We start from the raw sequence: 18,308 nt of genomic DNA on the forward strand, positions 1-18,308 counted from the left end.
GATATTCTTTAAAGCAGATTTGCCTCAAGATCCCAGTCCTTTTCATTTGCCAAGTAGCTTTCTCCTGCTCCAGGTATAAATGGCCAGAATGATTAGCATTAGCATTTTTTGTATTTTTTATTTATTTATTTATTTCAAATCTTTGTTGTTGAGCATATTACAGATGTCCCCCATTTCCCTGCCCCCATTGACCTCCTCCACCTAGTTCCCACCCTTCCTCAGACCTTCACCACTCTATTGTCTGGGTCCATAGGTTATGCATACATGCATGTAAGATTTTTAGTTAATCTCTTCCCGCCCCCCCCCCCCAACCCTCTTCCCTCTGAGATTTATCAGTCTGTTCCATGTTTCCATGCCTCTGATTCTATTTTATTCATCAGTTTATTTTGTACATTAGATTTCTTGTTCATTTATTTTGATTTGTAGATTCAATTGTTGATAGGTGTGTATTTATTCCCATTTTGTTGTTCATGTTTTTTATCTTTTTTTTTTCTTCTTCTTCCTCTTCTTAAAGAATACCCTTCAATATTTCATGTAATGCTGGTTTGGTGATGATGAACTCCTTTAGCTTTTTCTGTCTGTGAAGCTCTTTATCTGACCTTCAATTCTGAATGGTAGCTTTGCTGGGTAGAGTAATCTTGGTTGTGTAGGTCCTTGCTATTCATCACTTTGAATTTTTCTTGCCACTCCCTTCTGGCCTGCAAAGTTTCTGTTGAGAAATCAGCTGACATGTATGGGCACTCCCTTGTAGGGAACTACTTTCCTCTTGCTTTCAAGATTCTCTCTTTGTCTTTAACTCTTGGCATTTTAATTATGATGTGTCTTGGTGTGGGCCTCTTTGGGCCCTCTTGTTTGATACTCTTTGTGCTTTCTGGACTTGTAAGTCTATTGCATTTTTATCAAGGCAGATAACTTCATATGTTGCTCCCGTCATAATTCTCAACTTCAAGTGCCCATCAGTAGATGAGTGGATAAAAAAGCTGTGGTACATTTACACCATGGAATATTATGCAGCAGTAAAAAAAAAAAAAAAAAAAAATCTCTTAACCTTTGAGATGGCATGGAGGGACCTGGAGAGTATTATGCTAAGCAAAATAAACCAGCCAGAAAAAGACAAGTATCACATGCTCTCACTCTTATGTGGAATCTAATGAACAAAATAAACTGCTGAACAAAATAGATCCAGAGACATAGAGGAATGGAACAGGCTGTGGAATCTCAGAGGGAAGGCAGGCAGGGGTGGGTGAGTAGGTGGGATGAGATCTACCAAAGAACTTATGCATATATGCATAACCCATGGACACAGACAATAGGGTGGTGAAGGCCTGGGGAAGAGGGCAGAGGTGGGCTAGAAGGGACCAGTGGGGGGCCGGGGGAGGGGGGTAGGGAAGGGGACAAATGTAATACTTTCAGCAATAAAGATTTTAAATAATAATAATTCTCAACTTCATCTAGAGAATTGTGATGGAAGCAACTGACTACACCATCTCTCATTAAGCCCAGCAACCTTCTTCCTTTGGTGCCTGCCCCCAGTCCTCTCACATTTTGTTGTCCCTTTTGGGAGCCAAATGGAAAGGAAGGGGGAGGGGAGAGCTGTAAAGCTTATTATAGTGTCTTTTCCCCCACAAGCCTCCAGCAGACTCCGTTTGATATTGGATCAAAGTGAACATTAATGCTTGCTTAACCTCATGCGGATGATTCACCTGGGCAAGCCACTCCCGAAGAGAGCTAACTAATAGACAGATGGATTTTCCGCATGAGCACTGCTCTCTTCGGGGATTCGGTTTTTGCCCTTTTGTGTTCTGCTTGCGTCAGTATTTCCAGGTCTCTGTATCTTTGCTATGGTAGTTCCAGTGTTTCTTTTGACTGGAGGCCTGATGCTCACCTCAGCCCTAAAACACTTAGTTCTGTGTCCGGGGCAAGTTCCTAGCACCTGTACTAATACGTGCTTTAGGTGACCGCATGTTGAACTCTCGCCCATATTCTCTTCTAATATAGGGAATGACCGGCCCCAATGAGTGGCTTTTCTTAGTGAGAGACTTACAGTGAGGCACAATTATAACGCAGTTGCATGGTTACCAAAGCACTCCTGAATTTGATAGTGTGAAGTGGCTTTTGAAAAATGTACATAAAAGAGGAATCCTTTAAAATCAATTCTAATTTACTTACCTGCCTCTGTTTTCTACCCTTATCCTGTTTTCATAGTCATCATTTTCTGTGTGTCGCCCTTGAACTAGTGAGTTAATAGCTTTTGGATACTGTTGTGATTAGGGCTTTTTTTAATGGATCCTATTACTCCCTGTCACCGCCTGCAGTGCCGGGAAGCCCCATAGGTTGAGTGGGTGTCAGAGACTCCCGGCTAAAGAGGTGGGGACGCCATGCGTGGCTTGGTGTCAGCATGATCTGGTTCCTGGGAGGGGCTGACCACCCCTGCTCCTGTCTGCATGTGGGGAACCAGCCAGATCAGAGAATGGCTTATTCTTTTGCTGCATTTCAGACCACAGCTCCTCTTCCATGGTCCCAGCTCCTGGGCTTGGTCCTTGCTAGTACCGTTGCACAGAGCAGCTGTGTTCCCACTTGACCCAGGTCACCGAGCTGCCTGGAGAGTGACGCAGGTTATTGAGAAGTGATGTCACTGGTCCCCGTGCAGCTTGGGAGATGGGCACTGTAGCAGGCAGGCAGGCTGCAGGCCTGGGAGTGCGGTTGACATTTTGTGCAAAGTGGGTCATGCTGTTCCCATGATTCCAGACCAACAGGCAAAGTATCAAGGGTTTCGCAGGGCCCTGTGCCTCCCCCATTCCTTTAGAAAAGTACAAAACAGTGTGGCTCGGCCCTCAGGCTGCTCGGCCCACAGGCCGCTCAGCAAGTGCCCGTTTACCCAGCGGGGCGGGCCGGGCCAGTCCGGCAGTGAAGAATTCATTTGCTGACACCTTTTGTGCTGTGCCTGTGGCACAGCAGATAGGCTCAGCGAGGGAGACGAGAAGGAAAAGGGCACAGTGCTGTCAGGCAGTCTGCAGCCGGAGCAAGAGGGGATGGTGGCAGTGAGCAGTTAAGGGTTGGCAGTCTTCTGTTCCCAGCCTGTGGCCACATGCTCTCTGCAAGTCACGCAGCGTGCTTGCTATCTGTGAACCACCTCTGAGCGAGGTCGGGGCACCGGGCAGGGAGTGGAGGACAGGCCTCTCCGAGTTGCTGCCTGCCCTCTACCCCTGGCCTGGCCTGGGGTCCTTGAACATGCCAAGCAACCCTGACCTTGGGACCATGCCACCCACCTGTCTCTCTCTTGATAGGTGCTCGTGCTCTGCATCAGGTCCCTGCTCTGTGGTCACCTTCCCTAACTGCAATTCCCACTCTGTGAGCCCATCCCCTCAGCCTGCTTTATTTCTTCTCGCCATCAGTTACGTTACATAACCTTTTGTATGTGTGTGTTTCCACCCCAGCCTGGACTTTTGTTCCCTCGGGGCCTTCGTAAGGCACCTGGCACATAGGAGGCACCCAGGAAGTGTGTGATGTGAATGAAGAAACGTGCACCCGGGAGCGAGGGGTGGGAAACGTGTAGCTGGCTAGACAAAAATGACATTGTGTGGAGTAAAGGATGGAAGAAAACCTTTGGTGCCGGTGTCTCTTGGTGACTTGTGTAAAAACAAACCTGTCTGAGGAGGTTATAGCGCATGCTGGTTGTGGGCGTGGTAGGAGCACAGTTTGGGGAAAACCTTTAACACGGCGGAGCCCGGCACAGAAGCAGGCCTGTGAGCCATGGATCAGGACTCTGCTGCTCAGTAAGCCCAGCTCTGGGCTTCCTCCTTCCTTTCAACGCAGACTTTCAGCGACTCTCTCTGAAAACTATATTTCCCACTCATGTCTTTTCAGAGACTTTCACTAGACTTTTTTAAAATATATTTTTTATTAATTTTTAGAGAGAGGACGGATAAGGGAGAGAGAGAGAAAAACATCAAGGATGAGAGAGAAACATTAATCGGCTGCCTCATGCACGCCCCCTACTGGGGGTCCAGCCCCAACCCCTGGCCTGTGCCCTGACCAGGAATCGAACCTCTTGGTTCATGGGTCAACACTCACCACCGAGCCACACTGGCCAGGATCACTAGCTATTTTATGTGCTCCCAAGTTTGTGAAAAGTTCTGCAAGCCTGAGAGAAGCCTTCTCCAGCGGAGAGAAACGCAGTGTGAGACAGATGTGCTGCTGCTGACGCCCACCCCTCGAGTGTGCTTTTGTGTGGAGATGTTCCGTCTGAGCAAGACAGGAGTCTCCTGCACCTACCACTTCCATGGGCCTCTGCTCGAGACCGGTTTAGATCCGGATTATTCAGGACAGATGGTTGTAGCAGAATTCTTCAGTGCCTCCAAGTACCGAGTTCCACACTGTGGCAGCCTGCTGCTGGGTTCAGTTCACTGGGACTGAAATTTCGCCATATGTTTCATCAAGCTGTTTTTCTGTTGCCGTGATGTTAGCCTAGTTTCTCAAGTTCAACTTTGTCCTGGGCATTGTCCTGGTAATGACAGGTCATTTGTACCACTTTCTTAGGGGCCTTTTTTTTTATTTTTAAGCCTACTCATGTTTTTCCCTCCTCCCCAACTCCACGCTACCGGTCTGTTTCCTATCATTTGAAAATATTCCTGTGCTCCTGTTTCCAGCTTTCCTGTTTCTTCCTTGCGTGGAAACCAAAACTGGCCACTAAGAGCTCTCTGAAAGGCCTCTTAGTTAAAAATCGTCATGAGCCCCTGACTGCCCTTGTCAGGGATCTTCCGGGTGCTAGCTCCCAGGATACTGTTATGTGAACCTTATTTTTACAGCTTGGTATCAAAGGTGTATACGCAGCTTGTTTCAGTGCGCATCATTCTAACAGCTACTCTTTAGCAAACTGGATTTTGTGTTTGGCTCACAGCGTCCTGAACGGCTTGTTTGTTCGAGGTCTCCAGGCATGCTCCTTTGTGTTTCTTCCGGTTTGGCAATCTTGTACGCCGTAGGTGTTTGGTATGTGTGTATCTAATTAGCATGCTAATTTTAGCCCCGCCTTTCCTGTTTAGAGACTGTCTCCCAAGGTGTTAGCACGCCTCCACCTTTGTTGCTGTGCTCCTGGGGGTGATAGGACTTGAAGTGGACATGGTGGTTATCACAACAACTGGGGCTTGCTGGTGGTATTTCATGGACGGGCCAGGGACAGAGTGCCAACAGTGCCCCTGCAGAGGAACCCGGTGCCCACAGGTAGTGGGCAGTATTCATCATGGAGTTGAGCCTGTGGCAAACACACAGTAAGAAGCCTTTACCGTGGGCTTCCTGCACGCCAGGCACTGCCTAAGGACACTATTTGACCTTCTTAACCTTAAGAGGCAACTACTAATTCTCCCGTTTTATGATAGGAGGTTAAATGACGTGTCCAAAGTCACATCGCTAGTAAGTGGGAAAATAAGTTTCAAACCCAGATTGTCTGAGGAGAGGCCAGCTCTGAACCACTTCATCATCGGCAGCCTGGTATGCCTGCTCTCAGCTCCTTCATGCCGAGTACCCGGGTGTTAGGCCCACCAGTAAGCGGTGTACCCATCCAGTCATAGCAGGGTCCAGCTTTGAAATGTCTTAGAAGGGGGTGAGTCTGTCCATCAGCTTGTCCATCAGCAGTTAGTTCTTCCAATAGTCATGGCGTGTATGGCCTCTTTCCTCCTTGAGCAGTCCCTCTATTTGCTTTCGATTGAGGTGCAGGGCCTACTCCATCTCAGACGAAGTTAAATTGTGTCAGAGTGAGTTCAATTGCACAAAAACATGATGGTTGTCTTCCAAAACTTGCATTTTCTAGATGATTTTCAATAGATTATGAAAACATAGATAAGGTTAAGCAGCCTTTAATAGATAAAACATTTCTTATTTAAGCATGGAAACAGTTTTAAGAAAAATTCTGCTGCCAAAACCGGTTTGGCTCAGTGGATAGAGCATCGGCCTGCGGACTGAAGGGTCCCGGGTTCGATTCCGGTCAAGGGCATGTACCTGGGTTGTGGGCACATCCCCAGTAGGGGATGTGCAGGAGGCAGCTGATCGATGTTTCTCTCCCATCGATGTTTCTGATTCTCTATCTCTCTCCCTTCCTCTCTGTAAAAAATCAATAAAATATATTTAAAAAAAAAAAATTCTGCTGAGGAAATGTGAAGTTTAACAGATTCTTCTTAAGATGCTCTAGAATTTTTGTCCCCTGAAGAGGTTCAGTCTGAGGGAGGAACGTGGCTCAGGATAAGAATGGTCTTAGGAATACAGTATGTTAAAGAGCTGTTTATTTTTTAAATGTCGGAAGTGACCGAGTGACCCAGTGTGTAACTATTGAGGGACAAAGGTGGTATACCTAACCGCTGGCTCTGTGGTGACTTCTTGGTTTCTAGCCATGGACAGAGACAGTGAGTCACCTCCCTGAGTCCCCTCCGGGGCTGGACAGACGTCCGGACCAGCACCCTGGTAGCTACTTCTTGCAGTGTCGTTGATGGCTTCGCCTATCTCTTATCTCACAGCCGGGCTGGAGAGAGCCCATTAGGTAACCTCACATTAGCCAAAGAACACATATGCTCCAGCGTGGCAAGCCAAGGAAGAGAGGTAGCATTAAATGATTAACAGCTGGGTTAATAAAACTGATGTTTGCCTTTGCTCTTGGAAGGTAAAATGTTTGTGGTTATTTCTATAAGAGTAATGGCCAGGAAAGTTGAAAATGTATGTCTCCTATAGTTAATATAGGAAATCTAGACCATTTGTGTATAAAAAGTTGCCTAGCTGCCCTATAAATGTCAATCTTGAATAAGGGGGAAATGAATAAGGGGGAAATAAGGGATTTATGAAATCTTGGAAGGTGGAGTTAGAGACGTAACTATTGATTTGGTACTATCCTCAAGATGTTTTATTAAGTGAAAACAAGCAAGTAATATATACAGCAGGTCCTCAAATAACATAATTTCGTTATAATGTTGATGAGATGCCATGAGAACTTAACTCTTGTTTTTATCAAAACCCAGGCATGGTAAAATTGGTTTCATTTTGCCATAGTTCATATTGAGGATGTTAAGTGAGGATTTACTGTATATACTTCTTGGTATAACAGTATTTTTCTAAGCTTCTTTTTTTCTGTGACACCCCGCCCCCATTAAGAATATATTTTACATCACAGCTGAGTACGTCCTACTTATAAATATGATACAATAACATTAAAGATTTATGAAACAGTATTCATTCTCACTTTCATTATCATTATTTTTAATACTAAGTTAACTTGATCATCTACTAATATATGATCTATATCTACAATCCACAGTTGTAAAAACACCCATTTAGTATGGCCTCTTTTGTGTGCAAAAGAGAAAAATCTTGGGAAGTATACCCAAAAATCTCACCATTAGGTTTCTCCTGGTATTGGGGCTTCAGGGATTGTGGTTGGAGGGAAGTGATAAGATTTTTTTTACCACCTCTTTTCATTTTTATTTTTATTTTTTTAAAGATAGCCTATCCACATACATTTTTTTTGTTCCATTTATTCATTCTCTTGTTTGTACCTTTTTTAAATTTTATTTTATTGTTTAAGATCTTACAAATAGTAGTACATATGTCTCCTTTTTTTCCCCCATTGACCTTCCCCCGCCTCCCCTAACCGCCCCTCCCCACCCCCCCAGTGTCTTGCTTCTGATGGTTGTGCCTATATGCATGCACACAAGTCCTTCGGTTGATTTCTTACCGCCCCCCAACCCTCCCCTACCTTCTCGCTATAGTCTGACAGTCTGTTCAATGCTTCTTTGCCTCTATTTTTATTCAACAGTTTATAATGTTCTTTATATTCCACAAATGAGTGAGATCATGTGGTATTTATCTTTCACTTGTACTTTTTAAAAAAAAATATTTTTATTGATTTCAGAGAGGAAGGGAGAGGGGGAGAGAGAGAGTCAGAAACATCAATGATGAGAGGGCATCCTTGATCAGCTGCCTCCTGCACACCCCCCACTGGGGATCTAGCCCGAAACCCAGGCATGTGCCCTTGACCAGAATCGAACCTGGGACCCTTTAGTCCTCAGGCCGAGGCTCTATCCACTGAGCCAAACCAGCTGGGACCTCTTTTCATTTTTAATATTAGAATTTTTTACTGTGGGCATGAATGAAGCATTAAAAAAATAAATAAAAGTAACAAGCAGAGAAAACCACCTTTTCACTGTGGCATTCCTTCCTTTGATACAGCACTTCCTGTCTTTGTCCTCTTGGCTCTGCCTTGTTCTTGCCTCATGGGATCCCCTCCTGTCTGCCACCATCCCCTCCCATTTCACTCCTCCCCACTGAGATTTCAGCTTCACGTGGTGTTTTTATGGGACTGAGAGAAGTTTAGACTGGCACTTCTAAAGTGAATTCACGGGACTGTGTCTTTCGTTTTCATTTTCAAATTAGAACTAGCAGATAAGTTACTTCTGTGAGATTAAAAGAAATATTTTCACATAGGGAATTTAACCTTGTGTATAGCATATTCTTGGAAAATTTGTTCTCTTAGGAAATATACTACGTAAAAAGCATTTTGAGTAGAGCTTAATCAATGTCTTTTTTTTTTCTTAATAGGTTTTAAAATGGAACATTTTGATGCATCACTTAGCACCTATTTCAAGGCATTGCTAGGCCCCCGAGGTAAGGTGGTTTTTGGTTTTGCTTCCTTTCCTCTCCCTACCCTCCACCCCCTTCCTGGATATAGCCACTTGCAAATATTGTGTGATGATATTCTAGAAAACATTAGCATGTTCTATGATAAGACTAACGCCTTGTCCTGGGTAACAAGGGGCTTGGAGAAGTCCTCTGATGGTTACTGAAATGGGGCCACGTTCCGGCTGCTGGAGCAGAGACACAGCTCCTGTGACCCTCTGCTTGTTTTAGCAAGAAATCAAATTATGCTATCAGGCTTGTAGCCTGAAAATGCCAAGATTTCACCATTATCACCTGTATGTTTTCCTCAATTCTTAGGAGTCTCCAGCTGAAACTGGCTTCCAAAATGCACTATTGCACTAGCAGTTTAAAACTCTTTCCCTTTGACCATTGTCAGGGCTTTTTAATGTCCTTCCACATTGTGTCACGTCAACAAGGAAATAAATACACATGCACTCACATTTTACCATCTCTTCATCTTTTATTATCTCTTAGGAAGTAAATCAGCTCCTTGATTGCCTTCCTTTAATGTCATCAAAAATGTTTCTCAGGGTCTGACCTATAAAGAAGGAACTTTTTAGGTTCACAGAAATAATTTACAGGGAAACTGCAATTTTAAAACAGATCTTTTAAAAGATTCTGGGTTTCACTCATGATTTTTAAAACTCAGGAGAAAGCAGCAGTTTATTCGTAAGGCAGAGATGAAATCGTGTGTGATGCCATTTGTGACAGTGAGGATGTGGAGAGCGAGCCTAAGTTGGTGTAACCTCTCTGGAGGGTCGCTGTGTCTTCTGTTGGAACTACAATGCACATGCCCTTTGACTCAACTGTTTGACTCCTAAGAATTTATCCTACAACTAATCTTGATCAATTATGCAAAGATGAACATCAGGATGCTCCTTAAGGCATTGCTTGTCAAAACTGAAATGACCTAGATGCCCATTCATAGGGGACAGGTTAAATATAAATACATTTGTGTGCAGCCCGTGGAAAAGAAAGTTAGATCCATCTGTATGCTTGTGTTGGGACAATGCCCCACTTCAGCTTTACGGGACTCCAAAATTCCATTTTCACTCGCTGAAACAATAATAAAACTTACTAGCTTGCATTACAAGGTCAACTCCTGAGTTATTTCAGGGGCTGAATGCTGTTAAGCAATCCCTGTTCTTGTCATTTTCTACTTTGCATCCTCAGTACAGCAGCAGCTCTGTCCTCAGAACAGGTCCCCCACCCGTTGTGGTGGGATGGCTGCAGAGGAGGAAGAAATCTCATCTGCATGGGTTTACGAACAAGGAAACCCTTCCCAGAGCCCCTCACCAGCTGTCATCTTATCAAAGCTCAGTGGCCATCTCTGCTTCACATGCCCATGTCTGCACCTGTCACCAGAGAGTGGGTGAGGATGACCATGATTAGCTAGGTCCCAGCTGCCCGGGAAGTACTAGGCTTTATGGAAGGAGGTTGGATACTTGGCTAATATGGAAAGATGAAGATCTGTTATAAAACTTAAAAAGCAAGGTGTAGACAGAACTTCAAGCAAAAGGAAATGGGAGATTTCTGTGTGTATCCTTTTTGTGTTTTGAAACATAACTCACATGCAAACATCTGTTAGTTGCTAAGTGGGAACTTGTTTTCTCAGAATTGACAGCTGAAAACAAAGGTGTTAAGAATCCCCTTGCTGAGCTCACTGGGGCCGGCCACTTCCCTGACGGACTTCTGAGAACCACCAATTCTACAGAACTGGTGGTAACACCTTCTACCGCACTAGCCCAACTAGTGGGAGAGGGGAGAGGCTCTCTCCCTCTGACGCCAAGGAGGAAAGCCAGGAAGCCTGGGGGAAAACTTAGGTATCTGCAAGAGAGCAGGCTGACAGGTCCTCCCAGTACACATAGGCTTGTCCCATGAGGTCAAGGGAAAAAGCACCAGAGAAAAGGCAAGGTGTCCAGCCAGGAGGTAGAGAAGGGACAGAGGCTGTCTCTTTTAGCTGCCGTGACTCAGAGGATCCAGGATGTGAAACCTTCGTGTGCTTCTGAGCTCCAGACGAGGGGGGCCTAGGAGAAGCCACAGGATTTGGGGGCTCGCCAGGGCAGGCTACGGAGGGGAACAGGCTGCAGAGGTGGCTTCCTGGGTGTCGGCCAGAAGAAGAAATTGAATCTTGCAGTAGACCAGCGGTTCTCAACCTGGGGGTCGAATGACCCTTTCACAGGGGTCGCCTAAGACCATCGGAAAACACATATAGAATTACATATTGTTTTTGTGATTAATCACTATGCTTTAATTATGTTCAATTTGTAACAATGAAATTGGGGGTCACCACAACATGAGGCACTGTATTAAAGGGTCGCGGCGTTAGGAAGGTTGAGAACCACTGCAGTAGACGGATAGCAGCTAGGGGATCTGGCTGCCAGGGAGTTGACTCCCATCCCAGGAGAAGGTTATCACATTGCTGCCGGCAGCTACTTAGAGCTAATTTTCTTTTCCTCCTCATTCCTGCCTAGGAAATGGGGTGGGAGCAAGGGAGTTCTTTCCTAGACTAAGTAGCTCCCTGGAAACCATGTAGGTCTTCTCAAGCCTCTACTCCTCACGTGGTTCCTTATTACCTTAAATAGTCACTTACTGGTCATTGCTGCTTCACCCTCACTTTAAAAAAATCACCGTGCCCTGTGCTGGTGACCGCTGCGCTCCCAGCAGATGCTGCCTGTCGAATCAGTGGCTGTCATTAAGCTGGCTAAGTGGCACATTGCCTCTCAGTCTGCATGCTGGGAGGGCTTGCTGACTCTTGGCTGAGATGGAGGACTTGGGAGTTCAAAGACTGCCGTGTCTAGGGTTTCATTACCCCATGCATAATTTAACAAACCTGGTTGATAAATCCAGTTAATGGAAAATTTAGCTTTCTCTCTTTTTTTTTTTAAGGCTTTTTTGGAAAGGATTTTTTAAATTATTATTTTACTTAGCAAAAATCATGAGTAATATACACATTGTTGTTCAGAACGTGTACCAGGGAGCTTCATCTTGGATGACATAGACCGAAAACTCAACGCTTCCTCTTGTTGCTCTGTTGGCAATAGGAACATTAGTATTAGGAAACTATTATACAGTTGTGGTTAGAGATTTTTTTTTTATATATTTGAAAAAGGTTGTGGTGATCACTAACTACTGTTCCTTTATTATTTTCCAGATACCAGAGTAAAAGGATGGTTTCTTCTGGACAATTATATACCTACTTTCATCTGCTCCACCATATACTTACTAATTGTATGGCTGGGGCCCAAATACATGAAGAACAGGCAGCCGCTCGCTTGCCGAAGGATTTTAGTGGTGTATAACCTTGGGCTCACCTTGCTGTCGCTCTATATGTTCTGTGAGGTAGGTCCGAGGTTCACGGGCTTTCTCTCACTTAACTCTGCTCATGTTGCTATCCTGAGTTGTGTTCCTAAATGAAGAAGGTGGTAGGGGAACTCGGAGAGCAAGTACATTAATATACTTTGAGTGTGTTTGAAAATTGATATTTCAAAATGCCAGCGTTGTTTGCCCTCTGGAATATGTAAAATAGAAGCCTTTGCTATTGATTCTCATGTTTTGTATTATATTTAGAAGTAAAATAAATATTTCAGAAATACTCTTATGCGAGCAGAATAAAGAGTGGAAAATGAACAAAACGTGAAAAACAGATCTGTGAGCACTTTATTATAAGTATTTAATAGATGGTTCTTGTTTAGAGGTGGGGAGGAAGGAAGTGGGTGTTAGCAGTGTTTGGTTGTGTTTGTGGTAAGTCAGCATCTATCCTGATCTGATAACTGTAAATAGGTTTGAGATTTGACAAATTATTTTTTAAAAGCTAAGAAGAGTGGATAGGAGATCTGTGTTAAGGTTTGAGTGGTTTGCATATGTTCAGACCTAATTATTTCTTCTATATAACTGGAATGTTGGAGACCACATTGATGATCTCAAAGTCAAATGTAGCTTAAATAAAAATGAAAGACAAACCAGAATCGATACTATGTCCTTCCTATTTTGCAAAGTATAGTAATACAGCCTTTAAAAGCTGAGGAGGTCGGGCGGACTGCCCTCCAGTAGTAAGCACAATTTTAGGGGAAGGACTACACTTTTCAGGCTTACAACACAAGTGTCTTATAACACAGAATTATGGCTACATCTCTGAGATGGAGAATTAAGCCATACCCCAAACAGACACTTTTAAGCAGTCCTGTTCAGATTTTTGACCTTTTATTGTGGCTTTAATTCTCCACGGAGTAGTGAATAAGATAAAGGGGAGAAGGAAGGGGAGTGCTGAATACAAATCTTAAAATTAGTGTTTAAAGAAAGAATAAATTTGTGTCAGCCTCAGGCTGTGATGGCTCCCTGTCTGTGTGTGGCTGGCTGTGTATGAGGATGGATATGGGTGTATAAGCTATTGGGAAACATTGCATTTGATCATCAGAGGTATTGTAGCTGTGGGAGGTCTGTGTCTTGTTCTCCCACACGTATTTCATAAGCCATGGTAACGATTTTGTAACCACAACACTAGATGCTACGTATCATTACTTTTATGCTTGACTCTGTCAAATGCTTACAACTCCTCTTTTGCTTTGTTTCTGTCCTATTCTAGAACAAAGACAGTATAATTAGCCTGCAAGAGGGAGATGGCAGGACTGGAGGCAGGGCCAGTGCACAGGAGGGACTCTTGGGCCCAGCACTGTGCCCAACTCTGTGTGTCCAAGGGACAAAACCGCAGCCAGCTGGCAGGTTTTTTAGAATGAACCGTTGACTTTCTCATAATTGATAGATGCTAGAGCTATTTCATTAAGAAAGCTCTTATAGAGTTTCCTATTACATATAGCAGTGGTCTAGAGAAAAAAAATATGTAAGATTATTAAGTCTTATAGAACTTAAGCACCTGATGCCTTGAATGTTTCTCTGACCCTAAGATACAGCAGCAGCTTCATCATGTAACCTCTCTTAAACAGATCATTTCCTGGTGAAGAGATGGGGGAAGTGCTGCATAAATTGCTGCTTTGTATAAATGAGTGAAAGCATTTAATAAGTATAGATTTTCTTCTGACAGCTTTATGAGCACAATAGAAGGCATTGAGCAGTGCCTGTGCATTGACTATAGAGATTTAAGCAATATACAGAGACGGGAAATAACAATTGAACTCACAATTTAAAATACATTGAGAAGTCATAGCTAAGGGGGGGGGGCAATAATTCCTTAAATCAAATTAAGACTATAAACTGTACCCAGGTCAGATATGCCTGAGTTTGAAATAAGCCCTGGTACTCCAACTTTTAAACGATAGTTACACTTGGCTTTTTCCCCCCTCTGCACTGACATAATCTCATCAGAAATAGCATGGTAACAAATCGTTTGTCAAGATTTTTAGTTTCATTTTCGCTACCGGTTTTTCTTTTTGTACTTAGCACTTATATTCTAGGGACTAAAGCAGGAGGGCAGCCAGGGAGCTGCAGAACAGAACCAGCTGAGGCGGTCGTGGAGCCCAGCGGGCCCTGGTTTCAGAGAAATATCTCAAGAGTTAGAGTTGTTTGCCTGTGGTCACACAATTGACATGGTCATGACTGTTAATCTTCACCCTCATGCTTATCTACATATTTGGGTCTGCAAAGAATTTGAAAAATAAATGTTTAGTCATTGATATTTTTGTTTATTTAATCCTGTGGCGTGAATTCACAGCTGCCTTTGCAAGTTCTAGGTTAAGATAAAAAAAAGTTGTCTTAACTGAAGCAGACCAGGAGAAATCTTGACAGAAAAGAGATAAGAAGGAAATGGTTGGTAATCACAGAAACTGTAAAATTGCTAGAAGAAAGTAAATACATGACAGTTTTAACATCGAGTAACAGTTTCAAATGTAGAAAGAAAGTAGACTTGTTCATAGTTTATGCATTTGTTAGGAAGAAAATTAAGAAGAGAGTCGTGGCATTACTTTTACTTATCTCATGAATTTGGTGTTTATTTCCAGGAAAGAGGTCATAGATCCCTGATTAGAAGTATATTTGAACAGTGAGACGTTTTAGATTGAAAGTATAGGACTTTATGCAAGCCTTTTAGCTTTTACTTGGGTTGTCTAAGATACAATCAATGGTGATCTTATTTCTTATTCAGAAATAAAATTTGAAGTTATAAAAGAGAAACAACTTAGTTTGCATTAACTCAGCTTTGTAAAAGTCCCCCTGTAGCAAACAGAAAAATCTTGTGTTCCTTTCTAGAGTCAGGGCATATTTCCTCTGAATAAATGCCCCACTGTTTTTGTTTGTTTGTTTTTTTAACTATCTACTTGTCTTTCCCCTTGTCCCAAACCCCAGATTGGGAATCCCCACCTACCCAATGCGAAACTGTGGCTTTTCCAAATTACGGGGCGGGACTTGCATTTCCCTTGGCCCACCCAGCAAGCTGTCTGAGCAGCTTCTGACTCCTTTGTGTGCACATATCAACCATGAGGTTCCCACTTAGGCAGCTGCTCTGTCCTGATGTGGAACCATTTTGGTGTGTCTGCTGTCTTCTCTTTGCCTCAGCATCACCACTAAGCAGAGGGGATCTAAGTGCTTGATTTGTTATAGTCCCTGCTCAGCCTGCTCCCTGCACTGATCCTGCGACTCTTCAGTCGCTGCTGGGGTTAGTATTGCACAGCCCACATGACTTTGAACCGAGAGAACTGCCTGCTAACCTCTCCTTAGGAGGAACCACTGAGCATTCATAACCTGCCCGTTAGGCCCAGCACTACTCGACTGCCCCTGCCCCCTCCAGCACCAGGCTCTTTCATTCTTTGGTCCCTACCGCTTAAAAATGCTCTCCTCCTTTCTGACCTAGGCCCACCTCGGTTTGACAGCCTCTGTCTCATTTTTGAGGACTCGATTCAAGGATTGGTTCCTCTGTGAAGCTGTGAGGGGACTTAGCTACAGGCATGGTTTTTCAGCGTAGTTTGCTTCCCCATTCCCAAGGAACGTGACACTTTTTTTTTCCATTAAAGGGTTCTGGTGGATGTGCCTCCTCTCACACAGATCACGGGCTTACCGGATGACTGTCCTGACAATGTTCATTCCGCATCTTTTCTTCTCTTGTTGGTCTGGTCCACCCAATGTGTCCTACGCATTAGGATGGAGGAAAGCAAATGCCAGAACCACAGTTTTACTTTATCTCACAAAGACAAATCACAGATTACAAATAAGATTATTTTTTTAGTATTTATATGTGTTTATTCCCTTGCAGTTAGAAGTGTATGCTATGAGTAGTGGGAGAGAATTCTCTGACACACACACATTCAGACATTTAAAGTGTAATTTTAAAACAGTGATTGACAGCTATGTATTTAGATTGGCACAGATCCAAAACTTATTCTTTCTTTCCTTTTGCAATTTTCACATTCACTTGTAATTTTGGAACTACTTTAAAATATGGAAAATAAAATCACATAAATGATATCTATGCACCTAACAAATATTAACATTTTCTTACTGTTTTGAATTTTTTGTCTGTAAAAGAAAACATTACAAAATACATTTAACTTTCTTCTAAAGTTCATATGTTTCTTCTCTGGATATATTTTGATGATCTTACTCTATATGTATGTATACATGATAATATATAGTATATTCTGAGACAGTTTTTTAAATTTACATAAATGGTATACTGTTTATACTCTTTTTCAAATAACTTTTTTCAGCTGACATATTTTGAGATGAATCCATGTTGAATTTTAAGGTTAATATATTTGGTTTAACTTCTCTGTGTTATTTCAGTGTTAGAATTCCTTTTACCATTTTATCTGTGTGATTTTTTTTTTATGGACATAAGGTTTCCAATTAATAATTATGTTGAATATCCTTGGATATGTCTCCTTGTGCACATGTGATTGTGTTTTTTTCTGTTTTTACCAGATACTCATATAAGAGTTTAATGACCCAATCTGACAGTCTCTGTCTTTTAGTGGGGAAATTTAATCCATTTTCATGTAGCATGTTAGTTATTTGGAATAATTTGTATCTTTGTGTGTGTGTGTGTGTGTGTACATATTTTCTTTGTCCTTTTTTGTTTGCATTTTTTTGAATTTCATATATTTTTTCATTTTACCGATTTAAAAGTTATTCGCTCTAATTCTATTAGTTACCCATATTTTTTATTTTTTGTTAATCCTCACTGAGGATATTTTTCCATTGATTCTTTTTTTTTTTTTTAGAGAGAGAGTGAAAGGGAGGGGGAAGAGACAGACAGAGAGGAAAGAGAGAGAAATAGAGAGACATCCATCGGTTTGCCTCCGGCATGCACCCCAACTGGTGCTAGGCATCAAACCTACAACCCAGGTACATGCCCTTGACCAGGAATGGAACCTGCGACCCTGTGGTATGCGGGCCAATGCTCTAACCATTAAGCTACTTGTCAGGCCTTAACATCCATTCTTAAATTATTAGAGTCTAAAGTGATTATTTCTATTTTCCTAAATAATACAAGGAGCTTAGAAAAGTTATTCTCTGATTCCCCATCCTCCATTTTATTGTTAGCAAGTGTTTAGTTCCACCTTTTCCTAAGGTCCTAATCAATCATCATTATCACAATCAATGCTTACTGATTTTTTTTCTCTCACTATTGATCTGTGAAATCCATTCTTTGAGGTTTAGTTGCCTTTTGAAATAGTTCTTTTCTGTAAAGGATACATTCTATGAGTTTCTATTTGACATCATTTTATTTGTATTTATGCTTGAGCAGTATTTTAGCAGGGTGTAGAATTCTAAGTCTGTTTTTCCTGAGCACTCTGAAGATGTATTCCATTTTTGTACATTTGTAGGTCATCGTTTTCTTTCCAGGTATTTTAAAATTGCATTTAAAAATAAAATAGTGCACTTAGTCATCCATTTTTATTTACCTCATTCGGGACTGTGCGCCTGAAATCTGAGAATTTGTTTCATTAATTTGAGAAAGTACTCGGCATCTTCTCCTTGACCACCTTTCTCCCTCCATCTCCAGTGCCTCCTCGGGCTCCATTAGACACGTGTGGGACAGTCTCAGACTCCACATGCCCTCTCTTTTGTTTTGTTTTTTGTAGCTTTCTATCTCTCTTCTGCATTCTTCTAATTCACTCATACTTTCAACTGTCTGATCTGTTATTTCATTAATTTTTAGTTTCAATGACTATATTTTCTTTCTAAAAGTTCATTGCTCATTCTTTTTTCATACTATAACATGAAACATTGTTGTTGTTTTTCTCCATGATAGAGATGTAAGACAGTGATCTCCAAACTGAACCATTTGCTATATTGCTTTTAAAAATATTCTTTAAAAAGGTTTCTTTCAGCTATGTCTGTGATGCCATGCCTCTGGGAATTAATATTAAATCTACATTAAATTTCTTTACCATTTAAAAAAAAGTAGAATGGTTTGTTGGGCATCCTGTTAAGCATCTCAGGCTAGCAATTGCTGGGGTCATATCAGGTAAATGTGTCTTCCCAAATAAAAGAAAGATTTTAAAAGGACTAACCAGCCAGCCGGCATGGCTCAGTGGTTGAGTGTCAACCTGTGAACCAGTAAAAGGACTAACTTCCTCTTTACAGAATAATTTTTTTGGGGGAAAAAGCATCACCTTGTAATTAGGCATCAGTGCCGGTGGCGTTTTCGGTGATTCATGTAGCATTTCTGTGTTTGTGTT

The 18,308-nt window shown here is 42.4% G+C and overlaps 1 protein-coding gene across 1 annotated transcript in view; it reads left to right on the plus strand.

Annotated features, from left to right (window-relative positions):
* ELOVL5 (ELOVL fatty acid elongase 5) overlaps positions 1 to 18,308 on the plus strand; it is an 80,407-nt gene that overhangs the window by 45,403 nt on the left and 16,696 nt on the right. The window contains exons 2-3 of the mRNA XM_036316487.1: positions 8,578 to 8,643; positions 11,831 to 12,018. Of these exons, the coding sequence (XP_036172380.1) occupies positions 8,586 to 8,643; positions 11,831 to 12,018 (246 nt within the window). The 5' untranslated portion in view covers positions 8,578 to 8,585. The remainder of the gene's footprint in view (positions 1 to 8,577; positions 8,644 to 11,830; positions 12,019 to 18,308) is intronic.

This window comes from Myotis myotis, unplaced genomic scaffold (genome assembly GCF_014108235.1).
Source record: "Myotis myotis isolate mMyoMyo1 unplaced genomic scaffold, mMyoMyo1.p scaffold_m19_p_7, whole genome shotgun sequence".
Classification (NCBI taxonomy): domain Eukaryota; kingdom Metazoa; phylum Chordata; class Mammalia; order Chiroptera; family Vespertilionidae; genus Myotis; species Myotis myotis.